Source organism: Rhinolophus ferrumequinum, chromosome 10, assembly GCF_004115265.2.
Source record: "Rhinolophus ferrumequinum isolate MPI-CBG mRhiFer1 chromosome 10, mRhiFer1_v1.p, whole genome shotgun sequence".
Taxonomy (NCBI): domain Eukaryota; kingdom Metazoa; phylum Chordata; class Mammalia; order Chiroptera; family Rhinolophidae; genus Rhinolophus; species Rhinolophus ferrumequinum.
Window position 1 is genome coordinate 19862332 of NC_046293.1, and position 27992 is coordinate 19890323.

The window sequence follows — 27992 nt, forward strand, 5'->3', positions numbered from 1 at the left end:
TAACAATACTTAAATAATAAACCTATAATGTTAAAAAAAGACAGCAATTCATCACACACACACACACACAAAATAAACCTATATTGTTATTAGTTAATGACATGGTCAAAAAAATTTTCTTTTTAAAATAAGTTCAAAGTTTTTATTTTTTTGGAAAGAAAAGCAGGTTTATTCAAAATGCCAGCATTCTGTGAGGATGGTGGACTCCTGTGCAAAATCCATCCCCCCAAGATATTTTTAAAACTGCATCCATTAATTGCCAAACAGGAGGAAACCTAGCACAGAGGAAGCATCAAATAAATATTTGAAGTGAGTGGTAAAAATTTACAAGCAATCAATTCCAAAGCACTGTGTATTAACCTAAGTGTCATCAAATGTCAGTTCAACTAGTGATTCTATACCAGAACATAACAAAATTGTTTTGCATCCCCTTGCACTCAAGACTCCGTGTCTCCTCCTCTACTTGCTTTCCAAATCTTTGGTGAGAAGATAGTAGGTGAACTCTGAAAAGCTCTGTGACTGATAGATTGACCACATGTCAATGTGTTCATAACCTCTTCCTGTTGAGAGTCTATTACTAAAAGGGGAATTTAAAAATGTTTTAACACAATGACAGAAAATGGGAGAGAAGGGAGACATCGAAAGAATATATTTCAAAAAACTATGGAGATGAAAAACATTAAAAAATAGAAAATGAATTAACAAAGTTAAAGTAGGCTCAAACTTAAATGGCTACAGAAAAAGATTAAACTAGAAGTGAACCTTAACTCCTTAAGAGGTTTGGAACAGCATATGTAACCAGACCCATCATTTCCCAGCTGTGAAAACTTGGGCAAGTTCCTTAACCCCTTTGAGCATCCTTTTCCTGATTTGTAATAAGATAAAACCTTCCTCACAGGATCATCATGAGGATTAAGCGAGTCAATAAATCAAGTGCATAGAACATGATCTGGCACATAGTAAGCATGCCATAAAACACTTTATTGTTACCTTAAGCTTTTGATGCTTTTTAATTAATTATAATAGTGTATGTATTACATGAGAATCACTAGTTTAAACAAAATCACCTTTGGGGGGGGATGCATGAATGATAAAGAGATAAAGGCACTCTCATCCTTGTAACCACAGCTCCCTGATAAATATACCTAGCAACATCTTTGCTTCATCTCTAAGCAAGACTAACAATCATGAGTGCCAAAGAAAAGTACTAAGACAGTACAACAGACGGGAGGGAGAGACTGAAAAGTAGTCGTTACCATACTGTAGGGTGGGAGAGCTGCCTCTGTGAGCTTCCCTACGTCATGCTGCAAGTATAATGGCTATATATTGCTTATTTATGAATAAACAAGGACCTGATTACAATGGTTAGAAGCAAAACATAAAGGAGTACACTGAAATGAGAACTAAAACAACAATCCATAAATATTACATAAGAAATGTTATCAGGAAATCTCAGTCTGTGCTATCTAAAAACCATTTATTGCAATGACAAAACTAGCGGTTAATTACTTTTTATTGTTGAATTATATTGTAAAGTCTACATCTACAATTTAATCAGGAAGAAATGCTTTGCATTTACATCAAGGACACATTCATTCTAGTGGAATAAAACAGACACAGACAAAAGACCAAATACACATTTAAAAAAAAAAAGACTACGTTTTACCTTGTCCTACTTTTTCTATGTTGGACCATACCTTTCCTATTAGAAAATTGATTTTATATACATATTAAGAGTGATTTATTGTCCCACATTTTTAAACATTAAATGCAACTTCTCACAATTTTTAATTAAAAGATTGAAAACAAAATGGGAAAGTTTAAAAAGAAAGTAAAAATAGACTATTACCTTACAGAGGAAAAGTTGAGTAAACAGTGCCCCCTCTGTGGCTCATCTCAAAGAAACACTTTTACTCAGAGAGGCAAACATTTCTGACCTGGGAGTATGTTTCTCACTCCCCCTGCAGGACCAGGCTTACAAACATCTGGTAAATTGCCAATTAGGTAAAAAATGTCTACAAACTATCTAAAAGCTAAATACCAGAATGGGACTAATTCAAATTAGTGTGCTGGTCTAAATACACATCTGTAGCTTTTTCATTTTTTAAAATTATCCTTTTATTTCAGATGATATTTCAAAATAACTTACATTTTTTGTATGCTTTATGGTCAAAGACTGTAAAATTGAAACAAATAAATTTAAAGTTTTTGTTTTACTTGATTCTATTGAAATTTCTTCAATTACCTACCATTTTACTTAACCAAGTTATACATGAGGTAAGTTTTAGTTAAAAAATAAAATAAATCAACCACAAAGATAAAGTTAGCCACTTCAAGAGTATACAAAAATCATAATGCCCACCTCATATTCAGAGTTTACAAATTTATGTATTAACTACTGTGTATCCAAGAAAAGTTTACTATGTAATTTAAAAGCATATACCTTTTGCACTTTTAAATCAAATTAGGTTGGGAAATAGAGGGCAAAAAAACTTGGCAAAATTTGTTTTTGGTAACAGAAGACAATGCAATGACAAATTCAAATGGAACCTAACACCAGTGTTTAACAAAGTTTCCTACTTCTAAAGAGACACACTTATTTATCTAAAAAATATTTTGGTAGCAAATTGGATTGACAAAATGTTTTGCTGTAAATAAAAAGTACAAGTTTCCAATTATAGCCTTATAGCTAGCTAAACAGCTTTTAAAAACATATACAGCCAGCTAACAGGTCTCTAAAATGTGTATGTTGCACTAAAAGATCCCTGCTAAAAATCAATTGTATTTAAATGGGTCTTACTGAAGTAGAACATCCATGATACTAGAAATCTTTTAAAAAGTGAGTACAATAGGGCTACAACAATAATGTTACCATTAAAAGTTACAGAAGAGATTATTGCCGTACTTTTCCCCACAAACACCATTAAACTTAGTTGCCATTACAAAAAGTACAACCCCATTACTTTTTCCTTTACTGAATTTTGTTTCATATTATCTCTAAAGTTTTTATTCAGCAAAGAATAATTCTTAAAATCTTTTCTGTAAGAATTCAAAGTATTTAAATGTGTTGCTTCACATTACACTGCCATGTTTTGCCCTTCTTGTTTCCCAAAATACACAAAAACAATATACATTTTTCTCAAAAATGAAATAAGATGTCCACATTAAAAAAATAAAGCCTACAAAAAGTTCCAAAGCTAAAAAAGATTATTCATATGGCACGAAGTGATCTCCTACTAGTCCGAAGTCCAGAACATTTAAATGAAGTCCATTTATATATCCTGTCTGCATTTCAATGGAATACATTTGTTGAGGTGAAATCACATTATTTTTAGCTCTTGAGTCAACAAGTGTACACAAATGCTTTTTTTTTTAATAATTATTAAAAATAGGAGACCAAGATGAGTGTGCCATGAGAGACATTATTCAGTTGGCATTTGTATGGTTATCACGAACAAATTTATAGAACGGATTTCGTTGGTTGGTTTCCATAGCTTGATAGACCAAAAACAAAAAAATGGCCATGACAACAAACAGCAAAATTTTTATCCACATGGGAATGAAGCGTCCCTTTTTTGTTTTTTCTGACTTGACATCTGCCAAGGGAACATACTTAGGAATATATTTAGATGAAAAAGATTCCTCCATCCTGAAATCACTGAATTCTAATGGTCGGCCTGCAGCCCCTTTGATTGGTCTGCGGCAACTAGCACTGTTAGGAGTGAAAGGGGAAAGAGAAAAATTAATTTTAGATCAAGTCATGAGTTTAAAGTCATGAGTTAGATAAAGAATATGTAATTACCACTCCTAATTCCAAACACATTCCTTGAGGTAAACAGTAGAAAGTTGTCCCATATAAAGAGTGAAGTTTGTCAACCTATTTAAATCTATATGTTTTCCATTTAAAAAGTTAGATGCATTATCCTTTATTAGAAAATAATATTCAGAGCATTGATAAATATTCACTAAATATTTGCCTTCTTAAAGGCTAATATATTTAGGAGATAAGAGGAAAGAAATAAGGTGGTTTTGCTGTGATTCCTTTAGTCCGGAAATAATTCAACCGTATCTACAGTCTTTTCAATCAGAAAAGAGAAACTCTCAGGGAAAACAATGATTTCCTTCTTACTACTAGGTTTCTGTGTAGATTTAAAAATAGGAATAGTCGATAAATGACTTACAATCCTTCAGCTTAACAAAGTTAATTTTGAAACCGACTCGAGTTCCGGTCAAGATGGTGGAATAGGGATTCTGAATTGTATATGTATCACGTTTATAAGAAAAACTTACTAAAAATTAAAAGATAATAATACTGAACATATCTATGTATTTGACTACTTGGAGACATATACCAAAAATGTTAACAGCTAATATTTCTAATTTGTAAGACTTTGGATGATTTTTACCTATACTTTCTAATCAATGACCAAATTATATGTATAAATACAGAGGAAAAAAGTGTTACTTAAAAACAAACAAATAAACAAAAACCACCTGACTCAACTTTCCACAATAGAAACTGGTGGCTTGGGAGAATTAAATCACACCTAAAAGAACAGTTTAATTCTGAGAACACAGGTATAACTTTGTGAAGAATTAAAAATTAAAATTCCCATTTATGTATATTAAATAATGATGTTGTATATACCCTAAATATGTACAATTTTCATGTGTAAATTATACTGCAATAAAGTGGGAAAAAATAAGTGAATAAAAATGTCCCAGTAGAATATACTAATATTTGTTTCAATGTATCTGAATACCTAATTCCTGTAGGTGTAGATGCTTCAAAGGGAAACATTTCTTTAAGAATATCCCTTTCTATTCTTCTTTCCTCTTTTTCTCCAACCTAATAAGAAACAAACAACAGTTAAAATTTAGTATAAAGGTGCAACAATTAAAATATATTTTAAAATAAAAGTTTCAGAATAGAATGCACTTTATCTATCCCAGCTTTTATAACTGCCATTTCTAAATTCATTATCGCCTAAGTATCCACACATTTCTAAGGCTCTTCAAATTTCTTCAAAGTAAAGATATGTTAATGTGATAATGTGGGAGAGGGGAAAAATCGCCACACATTCAAATAAGGTAAAGGCAAATCCCAAAAATTCAGTGCAGCTAATATGGCAGTATAAGTTCCCCCACTAGATTTCTCATGCTTTTCATTAACATTAAGAGTATATTGCTTCTTCCTTCATTAAGAATTTTGTAATAAATGATCAAATATAGAAGATATCAAATTAGCATGGATCTTTAACAAATTTTAGTATGCCTTAAACCAGAGTCAATCTAATCTTCCTAACTTAAAAAACATAAATGTGTATTTTTAACCCAATTGTTTTGCTGTGTTTACCTTTATACCCAGATCAAAATAACCTTTGGTAGATTCATTAAAACTATAATGCATCATGCAGTTAGTACTTTAAAGCTTAATTATACTTGAGTTAATCAAGTGAAGCATCATACAGACACTTTAAAGTCCCATTATTTGACCTTTCAGTGAAAGATAGTACAGCCTCCCCTATAGCCCAGATACACTTTCAGCTCACATCCATAACAAAGAGAACATGTTATAAGCAGCACACAAATGACCACTCCCTTGGAAACTGGAGCTTAAGAGGCACAGAGTAGCAAGAGGATAGTATTAGCATGTCATATTAGTTACTTTCTATTGTCACTAATAAAGGTATGTCCTTAAAATAATATATGCGTATACACACACCCACACTCACACCACCCCATAAAGAAGTTCTGCTCCCTCCCACTCCAAAGCCAAATAAAAATATTTCCTCTTTAAAAGATCAATGATAACATCGATCTAAATTTTATTCATTTACTTCAGCTCTTGTCAATGGTTTCTTTGGTGTTCTTCGGGGTATGTCTGAGAATTCAGTGATTGGCAGAATAGGAGCTGCATGCTTGAAATTTCCAGTCACCCTATTGACAACCTGCCAAGATTCAAATTATTCAGACTCAGAATTATCCAAACATAACAAAGACATGTGAAAAAAAGAAAAGAAAAAGATATTTCTGTAATATTTGAAACTTTTCCTTAATAAAAATTTAGGCAAAAGGACCCAGAAATGAACGTATTGCCTGGTTCACATGTGAAGTCTTATCATTCATTAATTATTTTAGCAAAAAAGTGTCCTTACAATACTTAAGATTCTTGCACAATGAATTAAATTTATATATATAGGCTATACTGAAAAATTCTAAAATTCAGAATTATGTGGGGAAAATGATTTTAAAATGTTTAAAAACATTTAAGTTTGAAATCTGCCAAAATTCACCACCTCCCCAATTCTAATTAAAGGGTAATTTACAAAGAAAACCACTAGTATAGTTTATGAAACATATTTACTAAAGTTTCGTTGCTTGAAGCCATTATAGTTTCAGCTATGGGAGTACTCTCTGAAATTATTGCACCATCTATACGAAAATGTTCTGAAGTATCCACCTGTTAGTTTGAAAACAAAACAAAAACAATAAATATAAAATAACCACTAAAACCCTACCAATCTGAAAACCCAATTCTAAGCAATAAGCCTTGCATCACCCTTTTCCTCGGAGTTCTTCTCGACCCTCTGGTGGATTCCCTAGTTAATGCCTGCAGAGGTCCGCCTTTTGAAGATCCACTTGTCCATTCAGTCTCAGTTAGTCCAGCTTGAGTATAGCTCTATTTAAGCATTGACACATTAAAAAGTCATATTCTAACATCAAACACCTTAATAATGGCCTTATTAGCACACTGAGAAGCCATGAAGTCGCCAAATGCCAGCATCTGCAAACAATGCTATGCCCTCAATATATTTCAGTATGTATCGATTGAACGGATATGTAGGTATCAGAAAACACTTAGTATACGGTAAAAATACACTAGAGTCCAACTATATAGCTCGCAATTATAATAAAAACGAGTGGGGGAAGGCACATCAGTTTATCACTGGCGACTGCTGTTTGCTATTTGACTCCAGCATTACAGCTGCATCTCTTTGGCTGTCTCAACAAAAAGCAGGCTGAGCATGACTTTCTTTGACTTACAAGGAAGTCATCTGTTACAAGTCAGTTCCTTTTAAAACAAAATACAAATTTTTTAATTGTTAAAATAGATTAAACATTATTTTCATGTGGTTAGGATTATTTAAATAGAATCAGTTTAAATTATTATCTATACACAGCGATCTGAATTTAACAAGTCCCAGGTGTCACTCTTCTTAGAAACAGATATTAAAATTCAGCAGCAATAAAAACCTAAGGGTCATTTCTTTCACGAACATGCAAGCCTAGAGTGTCACTGCCAAAGCTCAGTGCCACCCACTCTTCACTACAGAAAGGCAATAGTGACAAACCGCTGTTAACTTTCCAGTCTCAGATTCATTTCTTCCTGAAAAGCCGAGTGATTTTTCCTCATTAGAAAAATAAGTAAGTAGTCCCTATATATAACAGATTGAAACCATTAGACTAGTCTTCCCAAACAGAAATTTGTGTACCAGTCATCTGAAGCTTTTGTTAAAATGCAGATTCTGATGCAGTAGCTCTAAGGTGGGGCCTGAAGGTCTGCATTCCAAGTAGGAAGTTATTCAACTTTGATGCCACTATTACCAGATGATACTTTTAAATCCTTTTCACTAGAAAACAGCCATCAATGATTAGTATTATACTAGAATGTGCTTTTATTGTCACTTTTGCTTTCAAGCTAATATTTTATTTAGATAACAGATGTTTTTTATATCCAAGTCAGTGTCTATTAATTTTAAAGACAGATGTATTTTACTCTTATACTGGGACAAGAGCCGGCACCCAGTAAGTATGCTTATTTGGCTGGAAATATTACTGCCAAAACTGCACAGGGTACAGACAATCTCATAGAACTGATTCTGTAATTTCCTTCTGACTCACAATAGAATCTCTGGGTTCCATTTCCTGCTGTTAATTAGGAAATATTTGCTGAACGCACACTTAATGTTAGTCAAAAGACAAATCTGGGAACAAATTATATATAACAAATATTTAAGAGCTAAATTCCTGATTATTTGAATAGAGGGAAACAATAGTTCTAGTGTCAACCCTGGCAGCACAGTATCATTCAGGGAGCTTTTAAAAAAATATCAAATGTCCCCAGTCCCTTCTTAGACTAATCAAGTCAGAATCTAGAAGGGCCTGGGCACAGCAAATTTTTATAGTTCCTGAGGGGATCCTAATATGCAGCCAGAGTTGAGAACAACTGGTTTAAGATAATATAACTGACTCTGATGCATCTCAAAGCCAAGTATTTTTTTAAACTACTTTCAACACTGCTTACTCTTTAATAATCAACTACTCAATGCCAATGAAAATTAGAAGTTTTTAAAAAATATTCCGGTTTGATAATCTATCTGGTATTATCAGTATATACTATTTTAAAACTTCAAAGAATTAAAAACTACATTGCTTGAAAGTTCTAATAAAGTTATCAGTTATGCAACTGATACAAAATAAAGACCAGATGTTTTACCTTTGTCCACAAAGGTAGGGAGGTCGGGGAGAAAAGACATCCTTTTTCCTTAAAATTGGTTATCGACCAAATTCCAGGACTTTCCATGTTACGTTTTTTTAAATATATAACTGAAATAATCTTTTCATCAAAAACTTTATCAAACATCTGTTGAAACTATTATGGTTAATAAAAAAGGGCCAAGCTCCATTTAACGATTCTTTATTTTCTTCCATGGAAGGAAACACAAGAAACTCATTGGTTACCTGTAGGAATACTGAAGAACAGAAGTGGGAAGGACACTTTTCCCTATAAGTCATTTATACTTTCTTTTGTTCAGGTTTATTAAATTCTTTAGTTGAGGACTAGCAACCAATTCTATTAGTTCTTTATTTTCATTATCTAATTTAGAATTATTCATCTTCACAGAAAGCTAATTGACAACCCTTCACACAACCAGAAAAGATATTCTGAAGATACAAACAAATTTTTTTCTATCAGAATCCACTATAAACAAGTGACTTTGAGAAAAAAAAAATTAAAAAATAATTAAATTACAATTCAATGTTATAACTACTTAGTAAGATGGACCAATTACCAATGGCAAAGAAATGCATTGCTATGTAAAATTAGTAGTTAATGTGATTGCTATATGTTCTGTGGCCGAAATCCAAAATAAGAATTGGAGGGTTATCTATTTTGAGCAAGATGTCCTACAAAAGTCCTGAATTTATCATAGAGACAAACAGATGGAAGAAACAAAAACCTTCTCACAGTACCTTTCGATAAGCTATCAGGTAAAAAATTATTCAGAAAACACTAGGCAGTTGAGGAACATGACAATGCAGAAGCTGAGCTATTAAAGGAGGCTATAAATCCCAGTGAGTAAAAATACAAGCTATAAACAAAAAATTTACACAAAACTAGGTTATAAAAGGAAATAGGTTAATTAAAAGCCACCTTACTCTGAAGAACTATCAATTTAAGTAAAACATGACCAATATAGTTATTTGTATTAATTTTTTTAAAAGGGCCGTATTCCTCCATTAGAGATAGGTATTCATACATTGCTCATGAGAATGCAAAATGCTTCAACTACGAGTATTATGCAGGGGAATTTGGTAACATCTAGCAAAATTACCCAGCATTTTCACTTCTAGATTTCCTGAAGATAAATTGGCTAAAATATTACATGATACATGTAGAAGGCTATTCGTTGGTTCCTTTTTGCATTATACAAGCTAGCATATAACTGAAAACAATCCACATATTCACCAAACAGAAAGTGGCTGACTAAATTACAGTACATCCACAAAATGCACTATAACGCAATGGTACAAAGCAATGAGGAAGAAGGCTGTACTATATTCTGTCATGAAGTGAAATCCAGGGTATGTGTGTAGATACGACAAAAAGAAAATGTACAATGTATGCTGCCTTTCATCTAAGGAGGAGGTACATAAATAATATATAAATCTATGTAGTTACTTACATTTTCAAAAAGAAACAAATTATTAACCAAAACTTAATAAAAATGATTACTGGTGGATGGAAAGAAAAGATAGAAGCCAGATTTCTGAATCAATCTATTTTTCCTACATAAAATCATATACATGTCCTCAATAATAATAAATGAACAACAAAAAATTATTTCAAGTGACTTTAAGATATTCAGCATAAGAGAAAAGAGATACAAATATAAAAGAAGTTAAATAGGCCTGAATTCATAAATTTGATGAATTCATGATTTATTTTCTCTTTCTAAAAAGTAAGTACTCCTAGCTCTACCTACTGAAAAGGCCTAGAAGCAATGACAACCCAGTAAGAATGAACAACCTAGCATCCAGACTGTAGGTAGCCTCCAAATAATATTTTCTATTACAAGGATTAAGAGTTCTTAAGAAAAATGGCCGATATGATAACAGGCAGGAAATGTTAATGAGCATGGGTCATTTTACTGTGCCAGAAAATGGGAAAGACAAATGGGGTCAAGAAAAGGATACAGGAACCAACTCAGTATGGCTAAAGATGGCACAGTTTGAACATGAAGAATGACTGCAACTGATCATAAATCAAATATATAAAAATCACAACAGTAAAAAAAGTTATTTATCACCTTTCAAAGTGACTAGGGCACTTTAATTTGAAAAGTGGCAAATAAAAGGTAAGAAGCAAGCGTTTATCCTGGCTCTCCTGGATGAATTTTATTTCACGGTAACTAAGCAGTTCATGAGGGAAAGTTCTTTATAAAAGAATTCTAGTTATAAATGTAAAGGAATGAGAGAATGAGAAAAATCACCATCTTACAAACCTCAAATAAAATAATGGATCTGGGTAATAATCATAAATTGCTGTCATAACCATTAAATGAAAGGGTGACGTGGAACTTTATAATGGATGGATTAGGCTTTCAACATTTAAACCCATTACTAATTAATTCTAGCATCTCCAAAAGGACATCATGTCCCTCCTGAAATGATGCAATTATGTAGGCCACACCTTTTATGAAACATTCTTGTCTAAGAAACTGAACCTGAATCTAACCAACCCTCTAATCCGTGTGGTAGCTACTAGCCACATGTGGCAATTAAAGTTAAATAAAATTAAAATTTTAATTTCTCAACCACCACAAAGTATTCAATACCCACATGTGGCCAGTGGCTACCACAATGGACAGCAGATACAAAACATTTCCCTCATCACAGAAAGGTATACTGCATAGCCCTACCATAAGTCTCACTCCTAGACAGGAAATACAGGATATAGAAGAGCAAATTCAATGACACTTGAAGAAGCAATCTGCAAAACCCAGAATGTGGGTAATTCTGCAGCGAACTGACCTGCTTTCTTCACCAAGTGAGTGAAGAGGAAACAATTATACCCGAAAAAGCTAGAGTCAAGGGATAAAACAATATAAAACAAACAATATGTGAAATTTGGATCCTGATTTGAATAATTTAATCATAAGGAACATTTCTGAAACTGGAGGAATTTGAACACAGATATGAAAACTATCAATTTTATTAGGTGTGATAGTGGCATTATGCGTGTATGTGTATACAAACAGCTATCTTTTAGAGATGTACATCGAAATACTGATATTTTAATGTATGAAATATGTCAGATTTGCTTTAATATAATCCAGGAAAAAGGAAAACAAAACTAAAAGGATTTTTAAAAGCTGGAGGGTGCAGGTGAGGGTGAAATAAAACTGTTGAGGCTCTATGACTGGAAGGTTATTAAACTCTTCCCTCCACTTTTCTACCTTTTTAAATTTTGTATAATAAAGCTATTGTCTAATTCTGCCTCTTGTCTCCTAAATCTCTTTTGACCATCCTATTGCTCGGTTTAGATTTCTCAACTCAATTACCCCTTAAACTACCTTTCATACCATCCTTCCTCCCTCATTTTAACCTATTATCTGACCAGTCATGCATTCTTGCTAGCACTCTAGCATCTTGCCTTCATACTCTGGGCCAAAATTCTCCATGCTTATCTATTTCAATGTCCTTCACCAGATTTTCCTACTTTCTGTTATTAACTGCAGTTTGCCTCACCCACAATAAAAAAAGTAAATTTTCATCTAGAATAAGGAAAGAAAACAGTGTAGTCTTAGGGTCAGACTAGCTCCAGAGTTGAGGGAAAAGTCACAGAACACAGGCAAAAGTAAAAGCAAAGTCAGAAATCTAGAAAAACACAAATATAACACCCTTCCCGTCTTTTAAAAAGATTGTATCAGAATTGCATAGGCATTTCCATCTTTTAAAATACTTCTCTTAGAAAGAAATACCATATGATATCACTTATGAAGAATCTAAAGAACAAAATGAACAAACAAAACAGAAACAGATTCATAGATCCAGAGAACAAACTGATGGTTACCAGATGGGAGGGGGTTGGGCACTGGGTGAAAAAGGTGAAGGGATTAAGAAGTACATATTGGTAGTTACAAAATAGTCATGGGGATGTAAAGTAAAGCATAGGGAATATAGTCAATAATATGATAATACCTATGTATGGTGCCAGGTGAGTACTAGACTTATAAAGCGAGGATCACTTTGTAAGTTATATAAATGTCTAACCACTATGCTATACATTTGAAACTAATATTTAATGTTAGCTGTAATTGAAAAATAAAAATTAAAAAAAAAGAAGATATGGTCAAAAAAATACTTCTCTTAAAAAACAGGATGACTGGCTTGAACTATACTTAGCACAGAATCAAACACAAATGAGACATTAAACACTTTTGCACAGGCTACACTACTGACAAAAAACAGAAACTTCAGATTTCTAATGCCATTTGATGAACAATGGAATGAACACTTTATTGAGTGCGCTGGAATCTGGATGTCAACTATTAACCAAAGGCTAGCACACAGGCAAATTAGTGTTGTCTGGAGATTACTTATACCTAAACACAGCGATCATAAAACTAAATATACCTGATTTTGCTCAACTCTTCTTTGCTTGAGTGTTACTGGAGTCTTTGCTCTGCCTTTTAGTGGTTCTCTCTTCTCAAGCTTGAGCTCTATTTTAGAGTCTGCAAATAACATCGGAGAAATCATTACTCTTCGAAACATACAATAAACTATAATCATCTTAACGTTATTTTGGAATGTTGGTTTTAGGCACATTAATATGTAAAACAAGTTTGTCTACTGATATTACCTCAACAGACCAAAACTGTTTAACCACAATTTATCTTTAAAATTTTTATTTCGCATTCTTATTTTATTCCATTTCTATTTATCTCCCCCACTCTTTAATCTGATCACTACATCCTATTTATACTCCTTTCCTTTTTCTAGGACAAAAGCATGAAACATAAAAGTGAATTCAAACTGTTCCCATGGAGACTTTTCACTAAAAAAAATTTAGATGTGGGAAGAGAACATTACAATATACAGTTGTTACCATTCTATTGTCCATACAGTACAAAGATTAGTTAAATTAAAATTTGGAATATGAAAAGGAAAAAGCTATGGGGAGTTTTATGGGGGAAAAAACCTATATGGTACCAGGCTTACAACGAAGTTAATGCAAGGACATTAATATGTAAATGCGGTTTAAGTCTCTCCTCCCTTTTTTGATGTGATTATAAAAAAACCTGGGTACAGCTGAGGTAAGGAGGAATCTTATTGGCAGAAAAGTACAACAAATCACAGGCTAGTTCTTTTTCCCCTCCCCATAATACAAGTAAGATTAACATTTCCTTGAACCGAAGCTAGTGTATATATATTTAGCATATCACCATGATGGTTATTAACCTAACTCAAATATGTATCTTTCCATAGGCTTCAAAATTCCATTCCCATGTCTTGATTTTATCACTATTTAGAGCTGGATATATTAAATGACTGATGTAAACTTTAGTTAACTTCTACATTTTTGCAGCCATTTATCATCCTATAGCAAAATTAGTGTCAGTTGTTACTTCTAAAACCTGTTATCAAAACTTCTAGACTTTCTTATCAGAGATAGAAATGGAATCAATTCTTAAATAAAAGCTTAGTTTTGCATTAATTCAATGCAGTTATACTAAAAAGTAGTCAAGATAGTCATGTGTCTTGCTAACTATCTACTCTAGTACTGGTCAGTCCAGGATCTACTTACAAGCTTCCCCCAAATGAACAGTAATTTGTACCATGATATTCAAATAGTTCAATCTTTACTTAGGATTAAGGTGTCAACCCCACTTCTCAGTGCTCCTAATATTAAATCTATAAATGTACCTATGTTGAAATAGATACTTAGCATTATAAAATCTTAAGCTTTGTTAAGTGAGATTCTAAGAATTAGAAAGCATCTTAAGAACCCAATAGTAGTTGAGCAGACACTAAAAATCTGTATCAGGTTACAGATCAATTCTTCTTAAAGTTTTAAAATTCCAACAGCCAATAAAAGCATGGTGCTCAAAGAAAATAAAAAACAATATTTAGAATATTTTCAATTACACCGTTGAAATGTCAAGTGAGTTTCAATGATGAAATGATAAAGGGATGCTCATCCACAAATATCTAACTTGTTGCAACTCCAAGAATAAAACACACATACAACATGTTTCTGGAGACCACACAAAACTTCAAATTTAACAACTTTATTGAATTTGCAGAAGCATTCTACAGTAATACATTTTAAAATCACATAGCACTTAGTAGGTACATGTATACATGTACATTTCACAAGACAAATAACAAATAAAACTACTCCCACAAAGCTGCAAAGATGGACATGTGTAGTCTAAGAATATGGCTAAAAGTACCAAGGGGAGCATATTTTGCTTATATTCAATACTATTTCCATAAAAATACAAAGAAATTCGATTATCAAATGCCTCTACAGTTAGACTCTCTCATCTTACAATCATAGAAATGAAAACACAGGATAATATACTGTTTTATATAGACACACAGACCTGGGATATAGTATGATTTCTTATGACTTTTTAAAAAAAAAATAACTTAAATTTGCTTTTAGAATTTTGACTAAGCCTATGAATGACAACATACCTTGAAAGCATTACTTTTTTTTTAAAAAAAGCCCCATCCTTCCAGTGTCTAGGTCATCTGACAAACTATAGTGATGGTGAGAATGCACTATCCTTGAATATTATGGTCTGGAGCAGTATTTCTCAAAGAGTGGTCCACAAACTGTTTGCTACCAGTCCATGAAGAAATGAGGCACTTACAACAGAATATAAATCAGCAGTTTTCTCTATCAATAAAATTTTACCACAAAAATAAACCCTGTCATTGATCTAAAAAGGGTCTCTAGATTAAAATTCTGGTGTATGCTTATCTGTGGATCAGTAACAGTTTGTAGACTGACACCTTGAGTTGCAATGATATAGAATATTATGAATGATACTGAAGACATAAGTAAAAAACAAAGTGAGAACATAAAAGAAAAATATAGAAAAGTTCTTGCAAGTGAAAAGATATTTAGACCAGTGAAGAGTCTACATATAATCTAGTAAATGGTATTTTCTTAGTTTTGAAGAGTGTAAAATAGGAAAGAGTGAACTATTTGAGATAAAAATGTGAAATCGAGAAAGCTTTAAATTATTTTTATCAGGCTTTCTATCTGTGCAACTTCAAAAAAAGGGACATTTCTATGTAGGCAATTACTTTTAAACTATAATTTGATGGATAAACCCCCATCTGGAGACTAAAAAGACCTTAAAAGAAAATTTGGGGAAACAAGTACTTGAAATACCTAGAAAATCTGCTAAGTTCCCCACATCAAAGATAGATATCTTTATTTTTAATTTTATTAGTGTTTATTTCCACGCTTTTTAACTACTTTGTGAACTTCTCCTCCAAATAATGTTCCACCTTTAAAGGGAGTCACAGCCAGCTTATTCTTAGAAGCTGGATTAATTTTGCAGTCCTTCAGCCAGAGATAACGGCGACCGAAAGTAGAAGAGCCCATGATTTGGGCAGCCATCTTTACTTCATCAAATGCAGCATCACAAAGAAATGAGGCTGCATCATGTGTTTTGCTCAGAATCCCAAGGGCTTGGTGCACATGACTAGGATCTGAGCTAAGAATTTGTGCAGCCTGACTAATGTCTGCCTGCATAGCCCGAACTACAAAGGCAATATGGGTTGCAATCTGCAACGCTGATGCGGCAGCTTCATATGTTCTACAAAGTGCTAAGTCCAACTGTTTATCAGTGGAAGCTGCCTGAGTATCTGCTGGTGGAGTGGCTTCGGAAATAAACCCCAGGATTTCATCATCTACTTTTGGAACTGATAATATCTGTGTTGCCTCTTTGGAAGAAATTGGATACTTGCATGCCAGTGAAGGCAGTTGCCTGTCAATTTGCTGCCACTCCTCTTTAATTACTTTCAAAATAGATCCGTGGAAAGGAAAAGATGGTTCTGGGGCATCTGTTTTATCATGCTGTGATTGCTTAGACACTTCTATGCCTAAGGTAGCAATTGAGTGAGAGACAACAGTTTTGGCAAAAGAAGACATTAATTCAGATCCACGTGTATTTTGAAATGCCACAAAGGAACCCGAATCCTTTTCCTCCACTGACTTTTTATCGAGTCTAGGGAATTTTCGTGGAGGAGACAGGGATATAGTTTCTTGAAAATTAGACTGATCAATTCTCTTCCATATGTTTTCTACATCCAGTGGGGGTGTAGAGTTAGAAGTCCCAGGCAAACTGCCTACCCCACCCTGGACCAACAGAGAATTGACATAATCTCTGATTGCCTGAGCAAGTGGTGGAGAAATTACTTGTGATCTCTCAGACTCTTCTAGTGTTTTCCTTTTACTGGAGAGAATCGACTGATCTGAACCCTGGGACCTCTCAGTACATACTGGTTGAATTCCACTTTTCTCTCCAGGGTAAATATTTTCTACTACATCTTTATAGCAAGTAGTGGTGGTTTCTTTAATCAGTGAAGGAGAAGCTGCAGCAGAGACCAACAGGGCAGCGAGTTCATGCTGAGAAGACGTCGAAGAACTTTTCTCTAAACACCTATCATGGCTAGACTTGGAGGAAATAAACAAATTCCCTCCAGAGGCTAACTTATGCGTCTGTTCCCTGCCAGGCAAGGTTGTGGCAATAAGAGGTTCCCTAGGTGGGTATCCCTTAGATGTATGTACTTTCTTAGCTGCCTGTAGTTCAGTCCTGCCCAAAGGAGGACGGGGGGAGATGTCAGGAAAAGAAATACCCTGAAAAAATCCACCAGAGGGAGTAGTTGGAAGTTCAGAAAAAGGAACAAAATCCCTAGTGGACTTCACTTTCTTGTGTTCTTTCTTCTTTCCTGTAGAGGCAAAAGAGGCAGGAAGTTTAAGCATTACTTGTGTTTAAGCTGATTTTATTCTTTGCCTCCTTGCTAACATAGTGCTGTTGAAGGAAAAGACTATATTTCATATTCTGAAAAACCAATTTGACAGACTGTGCCCTGGCATGCAATGCTTATGGAGCTATGAGCAATTTGGGTCAAATTCATGAAATTAATAAACATTTCACATGAATTAAACATTTATAAATACCAACTTTTTAAATTTTAAAAGCTCATTTATTTCTTGTACTATTTTCAAAAATATTTAAATATCACGGTCAAAATTTCTTAAAATATGTCAAAATATTTGCTTTCAAGTTGCTTTGAAATCATATTATCCAACAAAAACTACAAATTTCAATGCCGATCAATAAAGAGAAAACGTGCCATATGTAAATACTACTGCTATATATTACTTACAAGGAATAAAAAAGATGTAATAAATCAATGAGATCTTGATAATAAAAAATGTGACAAGTTTAGCATATCATTTATAAAGATCTTTTAAAGTACAAAATAATACCATGTATTAGATAAATGCATATGAAAAAGTATTTAAAAATAGGCTGAAAAGATAAACATCAAATTAATGACAGTGGTTGCTTCTATGGAGATGCTAGTTGGAAAGGGGTAAGTGGAAGAACTTTGTCTTTATTTGCAATACTTTATTCTTTTAGAAAAATGGTATTTGAAGGAAAAAACAAAGGTAGATGGTAATTTTAGATGACACAAAATTAGACATTTGTACTTTTCTGTTTCTTAGAATTCTCAACAAAAGGTATTTATAAATCAAATTATGTGGAGAATTACTCTAATGATATGAACAAAAACTACATTTATCTTGGTAATATTTAAAATTTTGTCTTCATCATGATTACTTTATCTTATGAATCTGAAAAAAAAATCACATACATTTAATGAACATCATTTAAAATTTTACCTTCCTCGTTGTCACTGTATCTGTCAGAGTCATTACTTCCATTCTGTCTTGTATTTTCTGCTGAAGAAGAAATTGTTGGCAAAGGAGTAGAAGATCTTGATTCTGTTCCTTGTTCCCTCAGTTTCAACAGTTTTTTCTCATATAGCTTCCTGGTTGTTCCTGTTAAGGCAGAACTTGCTTTAGTAGTTGTATCGCCTTATGTGAGATACAACTCAGACATTATCTTTAGCAACATTAAAATGTAACTTTCACTCTTTCCTTTCTAAATTTAAGTGCTTAAAAATAATACATACAAATTCTTTTATAAAAAAGTGTTTTTCTGGTATTTTAATACATAATTACAACAATGATTCTTTTATAGCATGGATTACATAGTAGATTGATATAGGTCTTACTAGACCACCTACTGAAGAGCAATGTACAACTGAGTATTTTTGGCTGAAAAGCTTTGGACTTTGCCTATTTTCTCCAATACAAAATAAGAGTATTTGCCTTTACAGAAAAATTGTTATTAACAGATTGCATTCCTCTGAATTACTATGATTAAAAACCCACAATTCTAAGATATTAATAAGCCTATAAATAGCCATTCAGCTATGGGAAAAGTCCTATAAACATTTTTAAAAATTAAATATATTTGACATGATGTTGGTCAGAGGGTACAAAATTTCAGTTATGCAAGATGAGTAAGTTCTGGAAATCTGATGTATAACATAGGTCATAGTTAACAATATTGTATCACATACTTGAAATTTGCTAAGAAGGCAGATCTTAAGTGCTCTCACCACATACACAAAAGAAAACTAAAAACTGTTAGGTGATGGATATGTTAGCTTGATTACGGTGATCATTTCACAATTTTATGAATATCAAAACATCAAGTTGTACACCTTAAATATATACAACTTTTGTTTGTCAATTATACCTCAATATAGCTGGGGGGGAAAATGAACAGCTAGTATACCAACATGTAATTTAATGTAATAATTACATGTAATAATATACATTTTTCAGCATCTCCCTCTTGGAATTTTAAATGAAATTTAAATTTAAAATGGATATTAAAGGTCTGCTGGTAATTACATTAATAGGCTTATTACCATCTATTTAGAAATTGTGTATTACATAAAAGAATTTAGACAACATCTAAGTCCATTTACGCCTATAGGAAAAAACAGAATGACAAATCTCCAGTGTTCGAACTTTTATGCAACTCAGAAGATCAAAACAGCACATAGCCATTCCTTATCTTGAGGTTATTGCCAAGATCCTCCAAAATTAAGGCATAATCAGACTTGCAAAATCACCAAAAGTAACCAAATGATGGAAATCCAGTGTATTTAGTTCCAAGTTTTCTTTTTAGTTTGTTTCTTAGGATATCATTCTTGAATTCCAATCAACTCAAGACTTTTTAAAATGTACTTTTAATCACTGAAAATGGGTACTATGCTGGGAACTGAGTAACTTGAGTTATTGTAACAAGTCTGTCACTAATTTACTTATTTGAATGAATTTGGACAGCTGTGTTACCTCAGATTTTCCTCAACTCACATATAAGACCCACTTGTCTCACCAGGTAGTGTGATATGAGCACCATATGAAACCATCTCAACAACAGAGGCAATCTTGGAGATTCTCTAGTTCAATTCTCTCATTTTATTTCCCTAATTTATAGTTAAGAAAACTAAGGTCTTGGTCATATATGTGTTTAATGACTGACTGGCCCTGAGAACCCAAACTTAACTGCTAGGCAAGAAGGAAAAACAATGGGGTTCTGCTCCATAGAAAAGATATTTCATATTTTATCATCTTACCCACAATAGGACCAGGATTCACTCCATATTTCACAAGCTGATCCAGAAGATCTTCATTAGTGAGTTCTGTTACATCAACATCATCTTTATCTTCTGGCCTGGGTTTATCAGTTTTCTTTGTGGCTTTCTGTAAGTAAAGTCCAGTTATCATTTCCACAAGAATTTAAAAATTAATTTACTATGTAAGTAACACTGTATTCAATAAACATGCAAATTCTCCTTCAAGTTGATTTAGTTATATTAAGCCTTGGCAGTTTGATTAAATTAAAATCGATTCATTATTTGGAGACATTTTCTAAGTTTGGTTATAATTACAAAAACCTATTAGCCAAGCAAGTAACTCAAATTTTAGACATTACTGTTAAAATAGTCAGTTTTTGGCTAATCTGTCTAAAAAAGGAGGTGATGGCATAAAAAATTCAAACAAGCAAATAGACTGAATTTAAACATTTTCATTCATATAACTGTAAAAACAATTTACTACTAGCTTCTTCCGATAATATTGAAAAGTTTAAATTAACCTAGGAGTTTAAGATTTTACCATAAAGCTTTATACTTAGCTGTGTATAAAAATGATTTCTTTTAAACAAGCATATTAGAATTTATGAAGCCCAAATGAATATTCTCTCATAATGTAGTGACTTTAGAAGCCAGTTTTTGACCCATAAAGGAAGTCAGATATATATCACCTCTAATACAGCTTTGCTGCCACACTTAGTTCTTCTACATGACCTTTTCAGTAAGAATACAGTAGCCGCCTCTCCTTATCCGAGGAGGTATGTCCTAAGATTCCTGGTGGATGTCTGAAACTGTGGATAGTACTAAACCCTACATATATTATGTTTTTAACTATACATACCTACCTACCATAAAGCTTGTAAATTTGGCACAGTAAAAGATTAACAGTAACTAGTAAAATAGAACACCAGTAACAATATACTGTAATGAAAGTCCTGAATGGGACGGAGCTGGACAGCGCAAGATTTTGTCACATTACTCAGAACAGCGCACAATTTAAAACTCATGCACTGTTTATTTCTGGAATTTTTCATTTAATATTTACAGACTGGTTGACCGAGGGTAACCAGATAAGGGGCAACACTACTATTATTAAAAGAACATGAAACACGCTTTGAGAAAAATTAAAGAAAGTTTTTAAAATGTAAACAATGGCAGGTATCTACTGGAAAAAGAACTATATAAACTTCCAAGGTTAAACAGGAGAAGGGAGCAAAGGTATGGGTACCTTTTAGGTTTGTGGCAAACAGCTCTACAAATGACTCTGAACACTGAACATAACTGGCCGTTTAAATAATGGCCATAAATATCAAAGCCAATTTAGGACCAAATTACTATTTAAGGAAGAAGAGTCAATACGAGGAATATTTTATGCAAAATGGCAAAAATCACAGGTTGTATGGACTGCTTACTTTCCAGTGATGCTGGGGAGTGAGGGAATGGGAAGCGGGCGTGGGAAATCAGACACTATATTGACCATGCAGTAAAATTTGTTTAACCGACTACAAATTCAAAATACTTCATCAGAAAAGACTGAGAAACTATTTTTTAAAGATAGCTGCTAAAAAGAACGATGTCGATTTAAGAGAAATCTTTAATAAAAATATGGCTGTGAAAAGTTATGATGGTACTTTCAGAAGGCTTTATTAAACATATCGCACTGATCTAAGATCCACAGGCTCAAATCCTGAAGCAACCCACACCTTGCTATCAAAACAGTTGCCTAGAGTAAGAGTTCTATATATTAAAGCCTTAGATTCTTTAGAGAAAAGACTTCTTCAATCAGCCTAATCCCAATGTAAGTGAAATACTTCAATTTTCCAAAACATGTGGACAGGTTGGAAAGAAAAACTCAACTGAAAAACCAAGCAAATTACTTGTAGATAATCCTTTCGCACCAGAAGAATGTTCAAACTCCAATTATCAACCAAACATCCAGGAATTTCAACTTCTTGCAACAGCCTGAAGTTTTCAAGAAACCTTTCTTTGGCACTCACCATATTCAACCAACTTTTTATTAGTTATTTGTATAAATGCTTTATCTTTTCCAGATGGTGAACTACTTGAGCAATAGTCCCTAAGTCTTGTTTCTTATCAAAACTTCTGGAAAAATTATGTCTATTTTAAAAAGTCTTACCCCATTGTGAGTCCTAGTCTTGGGCCTGAGAATCTGCATTTTAATGTGTATCTCAGGTAATTTTGGATGGAGCATTTTAGAAGACAGCAAAAAGCAAGAGCCCTGTCATATTCATATTTGTATCCCAAGTACCTAAAATAAAGAATGCCTAACACAGGAATAGGCATCCGACAGATGTTTTGTTGAATGAAAGTGCCATCTGGTAAGGGAAAAGCCACTTATTTTTTAAAGTCCATTTCTTATTAACAACAAAGGCTTATCAAATAAAAGCAGAAAACCAACTCTTACGTTTTCATAAAATAATGAAAAACTACAGATATACCAACTAATCTTACAAGGTCAATAAATCGGAATAAGGTTAGGTCAAATAGAGCAGGGGTTCACTACTTGATTTTTATTTTTAATTTGTAGGAAGAAAAGTCCCAGGAAAGTAATGCCATTTTATGAAATATCAAATTTAATAAAAATAAAAATTGGGTGACAGGAAGTGTGGCACACATAATTATCAAGCCAGCAGTTTCAATAAGGAAGGAATCATTAATTGTACTGATTCCTGCCTCCAGAAAGCTGTTCCTTTAAGTAAATCATGTAATTTCTTGTTTCATTCAGTCAAAAATAAAAAATACTCAGTACCTACTATGTGCCAGACACTGTTCTCTAGTTTATTCCCAACGACCAGATTACATCTACTATTTTTTAACTTTAAAATCCAACAATTATGATGCCACCTATGAGCTACTCTTATTTCTTAACCTCTACCATCAGTAGCAAAGATGCTGAAGTATAACAATAATTATTGTTATAAAATAGATTCTAGTGAGCACTTATTATGTACCAAGTTATATTCTAAGTCTCTTACGTGTACTAATTTACTGAATCCTAAAAATCCTGAGATAGCTACTAATATTCCCATTTCACAAGGGAGGAAACTGAAGTCAAAAGTTGCACAGCTAGCTCAGGCAATCTGCATACTATGCTATATAGTAACATCTGAACAGACTTTATGTATACATCACTTTTACAAATTTAACTCATCCGGTTCTGAAGAATGTATTATGCTATCACTGTACTGTTTTGACATTAAATAAAAACAAAAAAGAACTACACACTACCACAAATGTAATCTACCGTAATCCTCATCTAAGTTAAGTAGCTATTAGATTATTCCTATTTTCCAAACGAAAATTGAGCAGCTGATAGGTACTGCTCATTTTTCAAGGCCAGTAAGTGGCAGACCCGGAATCGGAATCTATAACCTATACACTTAACACCTTACTCTAGAGTATGATGGCCAATTTATGATTTAATTAACATTTACATCATTAACATTAACTTTTTCTGTTTGTTCCATGCCTTTAAATATTTTCTGTTAAGAATTCATAATTCCCAGTATTAGACCATTCAAGGATGTTATGCTCCACTGGATTCCAAATAGCTACATTGCTTTGCACCTTGCAAGGAAAAGGCAGATTGCCAACTCTAAATGTTTATTTTGTGTCAATAATCTAGATAATCTCAACATCTAAAATTACTGGTATCACCAAAGATGCATGAAATAAAAAGCTTAGAAATAACAAAACTAAAAACCAAAACCAAATTTTGAACATGCAAAATATTTTTTTGTCATACTATACCAAATGAATTTAAGAGACCACAGCAATGAATGAAATGAAACTCTCCTTTAATTAAAAACATTCCTCAAAAACCCATGTTTAAATAGAAGGTATATTCTATGCCTTTGATAAATCCACATTAATGTTTGATTTGTTTTAAAATGTCAAAAACTCACCCATCTAAAAAATTTGCATTATCTGTAACTTTCAAACATAATTTGGCTTTCTCCTAGATTATAAATACTTTAAGAAATGTGAATCTATAGTTATTATATATGGTATATTAACAATAACCAGAACATAAAATATATACATAAAAGGAATGTTCCAAAGAATTTTATTACTATAAATGCCTTAGGTTTTCTTATAAATTCAACATATTTTTCCTATGCCTGATAAAATGTCTATCACACCCCTAAGTTAAATTATAACTCACTTTTACTTAATGTGCTTTAAAACAGAAAATGATGCTACTGACCAACTACTATTAACTTTTTCAAATTGTTGACACCATTGAGCCTAGCCAAGGGTACACATTTTTGAGTTTTAAACACTCAAGGTAGACAGAACTTAAATCTATGGCTATGAAACAGTTTTTCTCTATATGTATCAAAATATTAGGTGAGATTTTAAAGGGCTTAGCATGCCACTGGACGTAACAGGTTCTCTTAAGAGGTTAATTCCTTTCCCTCAGCTTATTTGCGTAGTGCTGAACATCTTGGATGACATGGGAAATTTGTTGAGATGAGTAATAAACATGATAAACATGATCAATTATCATACAAGAAAAGCTATTAAGTTATAATGGTGGTGGGCAGGGTTTGCAGAAATCCATATCCAGTAGTTAAGAGCATGTGGTAGAAACTAAAAAACGTTGGATAACTGAATTAAAATTTAAAATTTTTACACTCAGGTCTTCGTACAACCCAAAGAACACTGGGTCGATTGGAACATACTCTTAAAAAGTTGCTGAAGGAAAAACATCAAAACCAAGATGGATGTTTCTGTAGAAAATGAATCAACATCAAAATAAATAAGAATGAATAATCCTATTATAAACACACAACCAAATACTTTCATGGCTGAAGAATAAAACTTATGCACATAAGACCAACAAAGGTTTCTATAGAAGATCTGCTTTTTTAAAATGTGCTAATGTAAATGGAAAACATTTCACTTTCAACCAAATCTTTACTCAAATAGCTTGAAAATTACTTTTTCAAGAGGGATTTGGGGAAAAACAAGGGGTATGCTTTACTTCAAAAGTAAATTTCTGTTTATTATGGAGGAGTCAAGTGGCTATATTTTTTTTATATTTGTAAATATTTATTTTCTTGAACTGAAAAAGGCTTGCTTGCATCAGCACACATTGTACAGCCTTGGAAATTACACAAATTGAAAAAAAGGTGCCTTGTTCATAAGTGCAATGAATCTTTGCTGTCCAGTGATCCACTGCAAACAATGAAAACAAATTTTAAGCCACTTAAAAAGTTTCCAGCACTCATCAAATGTATTCCCTTAGGTGACAAAAAAAAAAACACAAAAGAAGGGGAGGAGAATGCAAATAAGTGGCAGTTGTTGAAGGGACATCAAAAGTGGCTTGCATTAAATCCACAAAAAACAAGACATCAGAATCAATAAGGTGCGGGTGGCCTTTTATTTATTGAACAAATATTTATTTCGCACTAGCATGTGTCAGGCACCAAATTAAAACGTAACTTTTTCAATTCTCTAAAGCCCAGGCTAAGATTTAATTAAGTTTGTATGTATCTATTACATCTTTCATTTCCACCTAGGTAGTCCAGAAAGGATATCAGACAGACTTTTAACAACTAAAGTTAAACAACATAACTTTGAAAGCAGCAGTAATTTTTGGTTTTGACTTATACTAGTAATAAGTAGCAACAACTCCAAACTCTACATTGTTGTACAAAGCATTCATTGTACGTTACACCACTTACTTTTCACTACATTTTGTTAGGATTTGAAGTCTGGTAACTAGGCAGATTCACAGCAATAAAATAGTATATAGAAACCCACAGAACAAAAAACCAAACTATTCTCAAACAAAATATTCATTTGCTGGAGCCAATTTGAGATTTACCCGGGATTAGAGAGTCCAAATTTCGATACCGACATATCAAAATGTCATGAAATAAACATTTCTCCTGATTCTGAATCTTTCCCTTTCCTCATGCAAAATTTACCAAAAAGGAAAAATATCCAAAAATCCAAGCCCCTAGAAAACAGAATTTTCAAATATTTCAGCCTCAATGAAAACCGCTTAATGAGTATATTTAAACGCTTATTTTAATTTACAGTAACGCTGCCCCGCGAACAGATGGCCTGTCGTGAAAAAGAAGAACGCAAACAAGAAAAACATAAACGGTTCAAAAAGCCCTCCAGATGAAAACACATAAAAAGGCGGGAATTTATTTCAAATTTTGGTTAGGAATTAGTATGCACAAATTGCCCTCCAGGGAGCGCTCTGAGACTCGGTTAACCAGTCATTTCGGTTAAGAAAGCGGGAAAACACTCCAACGTAACCTATAGCAGTTTCGGGCTAACCCCTCCTTAGCGCTTTCAAAAACGGCTCGAAGTCCCAGCCCAAATACACACTCCTGGCAGCCGCAGGTCAAGGAACAACCAACCGCCCGCGTGAGCCCGTCACCCACGCTCAACCTCAGCGCACACGCCAACTTCACACCTACCACACACATACGGCAAAGACGCCAGCCCTGTGTCCCCAACTTTGGGACTCTCCTCTCTCCAGCGCCCTCCCCTTCCAAAGCCTGCAAGCCCGCGACGAAGGGCCCGAATCCAGCGCTGGCAGACCCAGAGGCCAGCCACCTAGTGAGGAAACGAACAGCCCCGCCGCCGAGGAGGCCCGAGGGGGCGCCAAGGAGGGAGGACTACGAGCGCGCGGGGCACGACAACCGCTAACCGCCCGCTTTTGTGGCCCCGGCCGAGCGTCCTTACCCTGCCGACGGTGGCTCGGCTGCGGCCCGCGGCGGCGGCCCCGGAGCCAAGGACCGGGGTGGGCTCGCGTTCCTCGTCGCTGGAGAAGTCCGGGGGCCCCTTGCTGTTGGCGCCGGCGGCGAGCGGCGGTCGGTTGCGCGCCGTGAGGTGCTGCAGGTACAGCTGCACGTACACGTCTTTGCGCTGCTCCCCGGCCGGGAGCGTCACATTGTTGGCCACCAACTCACTCTTCAACTTCTCTTTCGTCAGGACCGAAGGGTCTTCCAGGAACTCCGGCATCTCGGCGACGTATCCCCTTCCCCGCTGCTCTCACACCCGCCGCTCACGCCGGCGCGCTCGCTCCTTGCCCAGGGGTGGGGGGCGGGGGGGCCGCGCTGCCGCCTCCGAGCTTCAGGGCTCCCGCCCTGGAGCAACACCGCGGAGCAAAAAAAACCAAAAAACCAAAAAACAAAAACAAAAAAACTCGCACACACAAAGCAAAGCAGAAGCCGGACACAAAAGCCCCCGGAGCCGAACTACGGACCAAGTGCAGCCAAGCTAGGAGCCCGCACCAACCCCAACCCACACACTACAGCCAAGGAGAGCAGCCTGCTTCGCCCACGCCCCAAGAACGCGCGCCGCCATTGGCCGGCGGCGGGAGGAAGCGCGGCGGCGATTGGCGGGACGCCTCGCGCGGGTTCCATTAGCCGCGGCGCCCTGCGAGAGGTTGTAGAAACGCAGTTTAAAAGCCTCTCGGGCGGGATCCTCGGCGTTGGGCTCGTTTCTGTTTCTCTTTTCTCCACCCTTCCCCTTGGACGCTGATAAGGGACAAGTCGTACTGCTTTTGTGCGCTGTTTCCTCTCCCTCCCCTGCTTAAGAAGCCTTTCTCCTCGTGGTGGGTCGCCTACGAACGGACCAAGTTGCACGCTAGCTGCGAGGACCCGCGCTGGGCCTTTCTCAATCTCAGGACACTGATCCACCGAAGAATAGCCGCAGCCTTTCTTTCCCCAAATGCTAGCCCTGAACGGAAGGAAAATAAGCGAGGCGTGTTTGTAGGCACTCATCTTCCTTGATTTGATTTACTTTCCGGGGAGGGAAGGGGAGAGCTGGCAGTTACAGCTCTGTCTCGGCTTGCGAACGCTTCTTTTGTTCCTGAAATTGAGGAAAAGCCAGACATCGACTACTGGGCACTTTAAAGTGCCCTTGAATTTGGGACGAAATTGTAGTGT

General features: G+C 34.7%; 1 protein-coding gene across 9 annotated transcripts; it reads right to left on the bottom strand.

Moving 5' to 3' along the window:
* Positions 1 to 1495: 1495 nt before the first annotated feature.
* On the bottom strand, positions 1496 to 27992 carry TMPO (thymopoietin). Of its 9 annotated transcripts, XM_033116304.1 has the most exons (10): positions 26785 to 27930; positions 20038 to 20164; positions 18224 to 18382; positions 17170 to 17262; positions 12925 to 13022; positions 6563 to 6682; positions 6368 to 6463; positions 5841 to 5951; positions 4764 to 4849; positions 1496 to 3712 (listed from the first exon to the last, which is right to left on the bottom strand). In XM_033116304.1, exons 1-10 carry the CDS (start codon positions 27061 to 27063, stop codon positions 3427 to 3429), a joined length of 1455 nt encoding a protein of 484 aa, XP_032972195.1. In that variant the 5' UTR covers positions 27064 to 27930; the 3' UTR covers positions 1496 to 3426. The 9 variants fall into 9 exon arrangements, with proteins under 9 accessions (XP_032972195.1, XP_032972198.1, XP_032972197.1 ...); XM_033116307.1 differs by lacking the exon at positions 6563 to 6682 and having other exon boundaries at positions 26785 to 27932; XM_033116306.1 differs by lacking the exon at positions 17170 to 17262 and having other exon boundaries at positions 26785 to 27740.

Coding starts and splice junctions, on each gene's coding strand:
- TMPO (XM_033116303.1), bottom strand. CDS start 27,063: ATGCCGGAGTTCCTGGAAGACCCTTCGGTCCTGACGAAAGAGAAGTTG. Junction 20,165..26,784: donor GCCGAGCCACCGTCGGCAGG/GTAAGGACGCTC, acceptor CTTTACTTACAG/AAAGCCACAAAGAAAACTGA. Junction 18,383..20,037: donor GAATCCTGGTCCTATTGTGG/GTAAGATGATAA, acceptor CTGCCTTAACAG/GAACAACCAGGAAGCTATAT.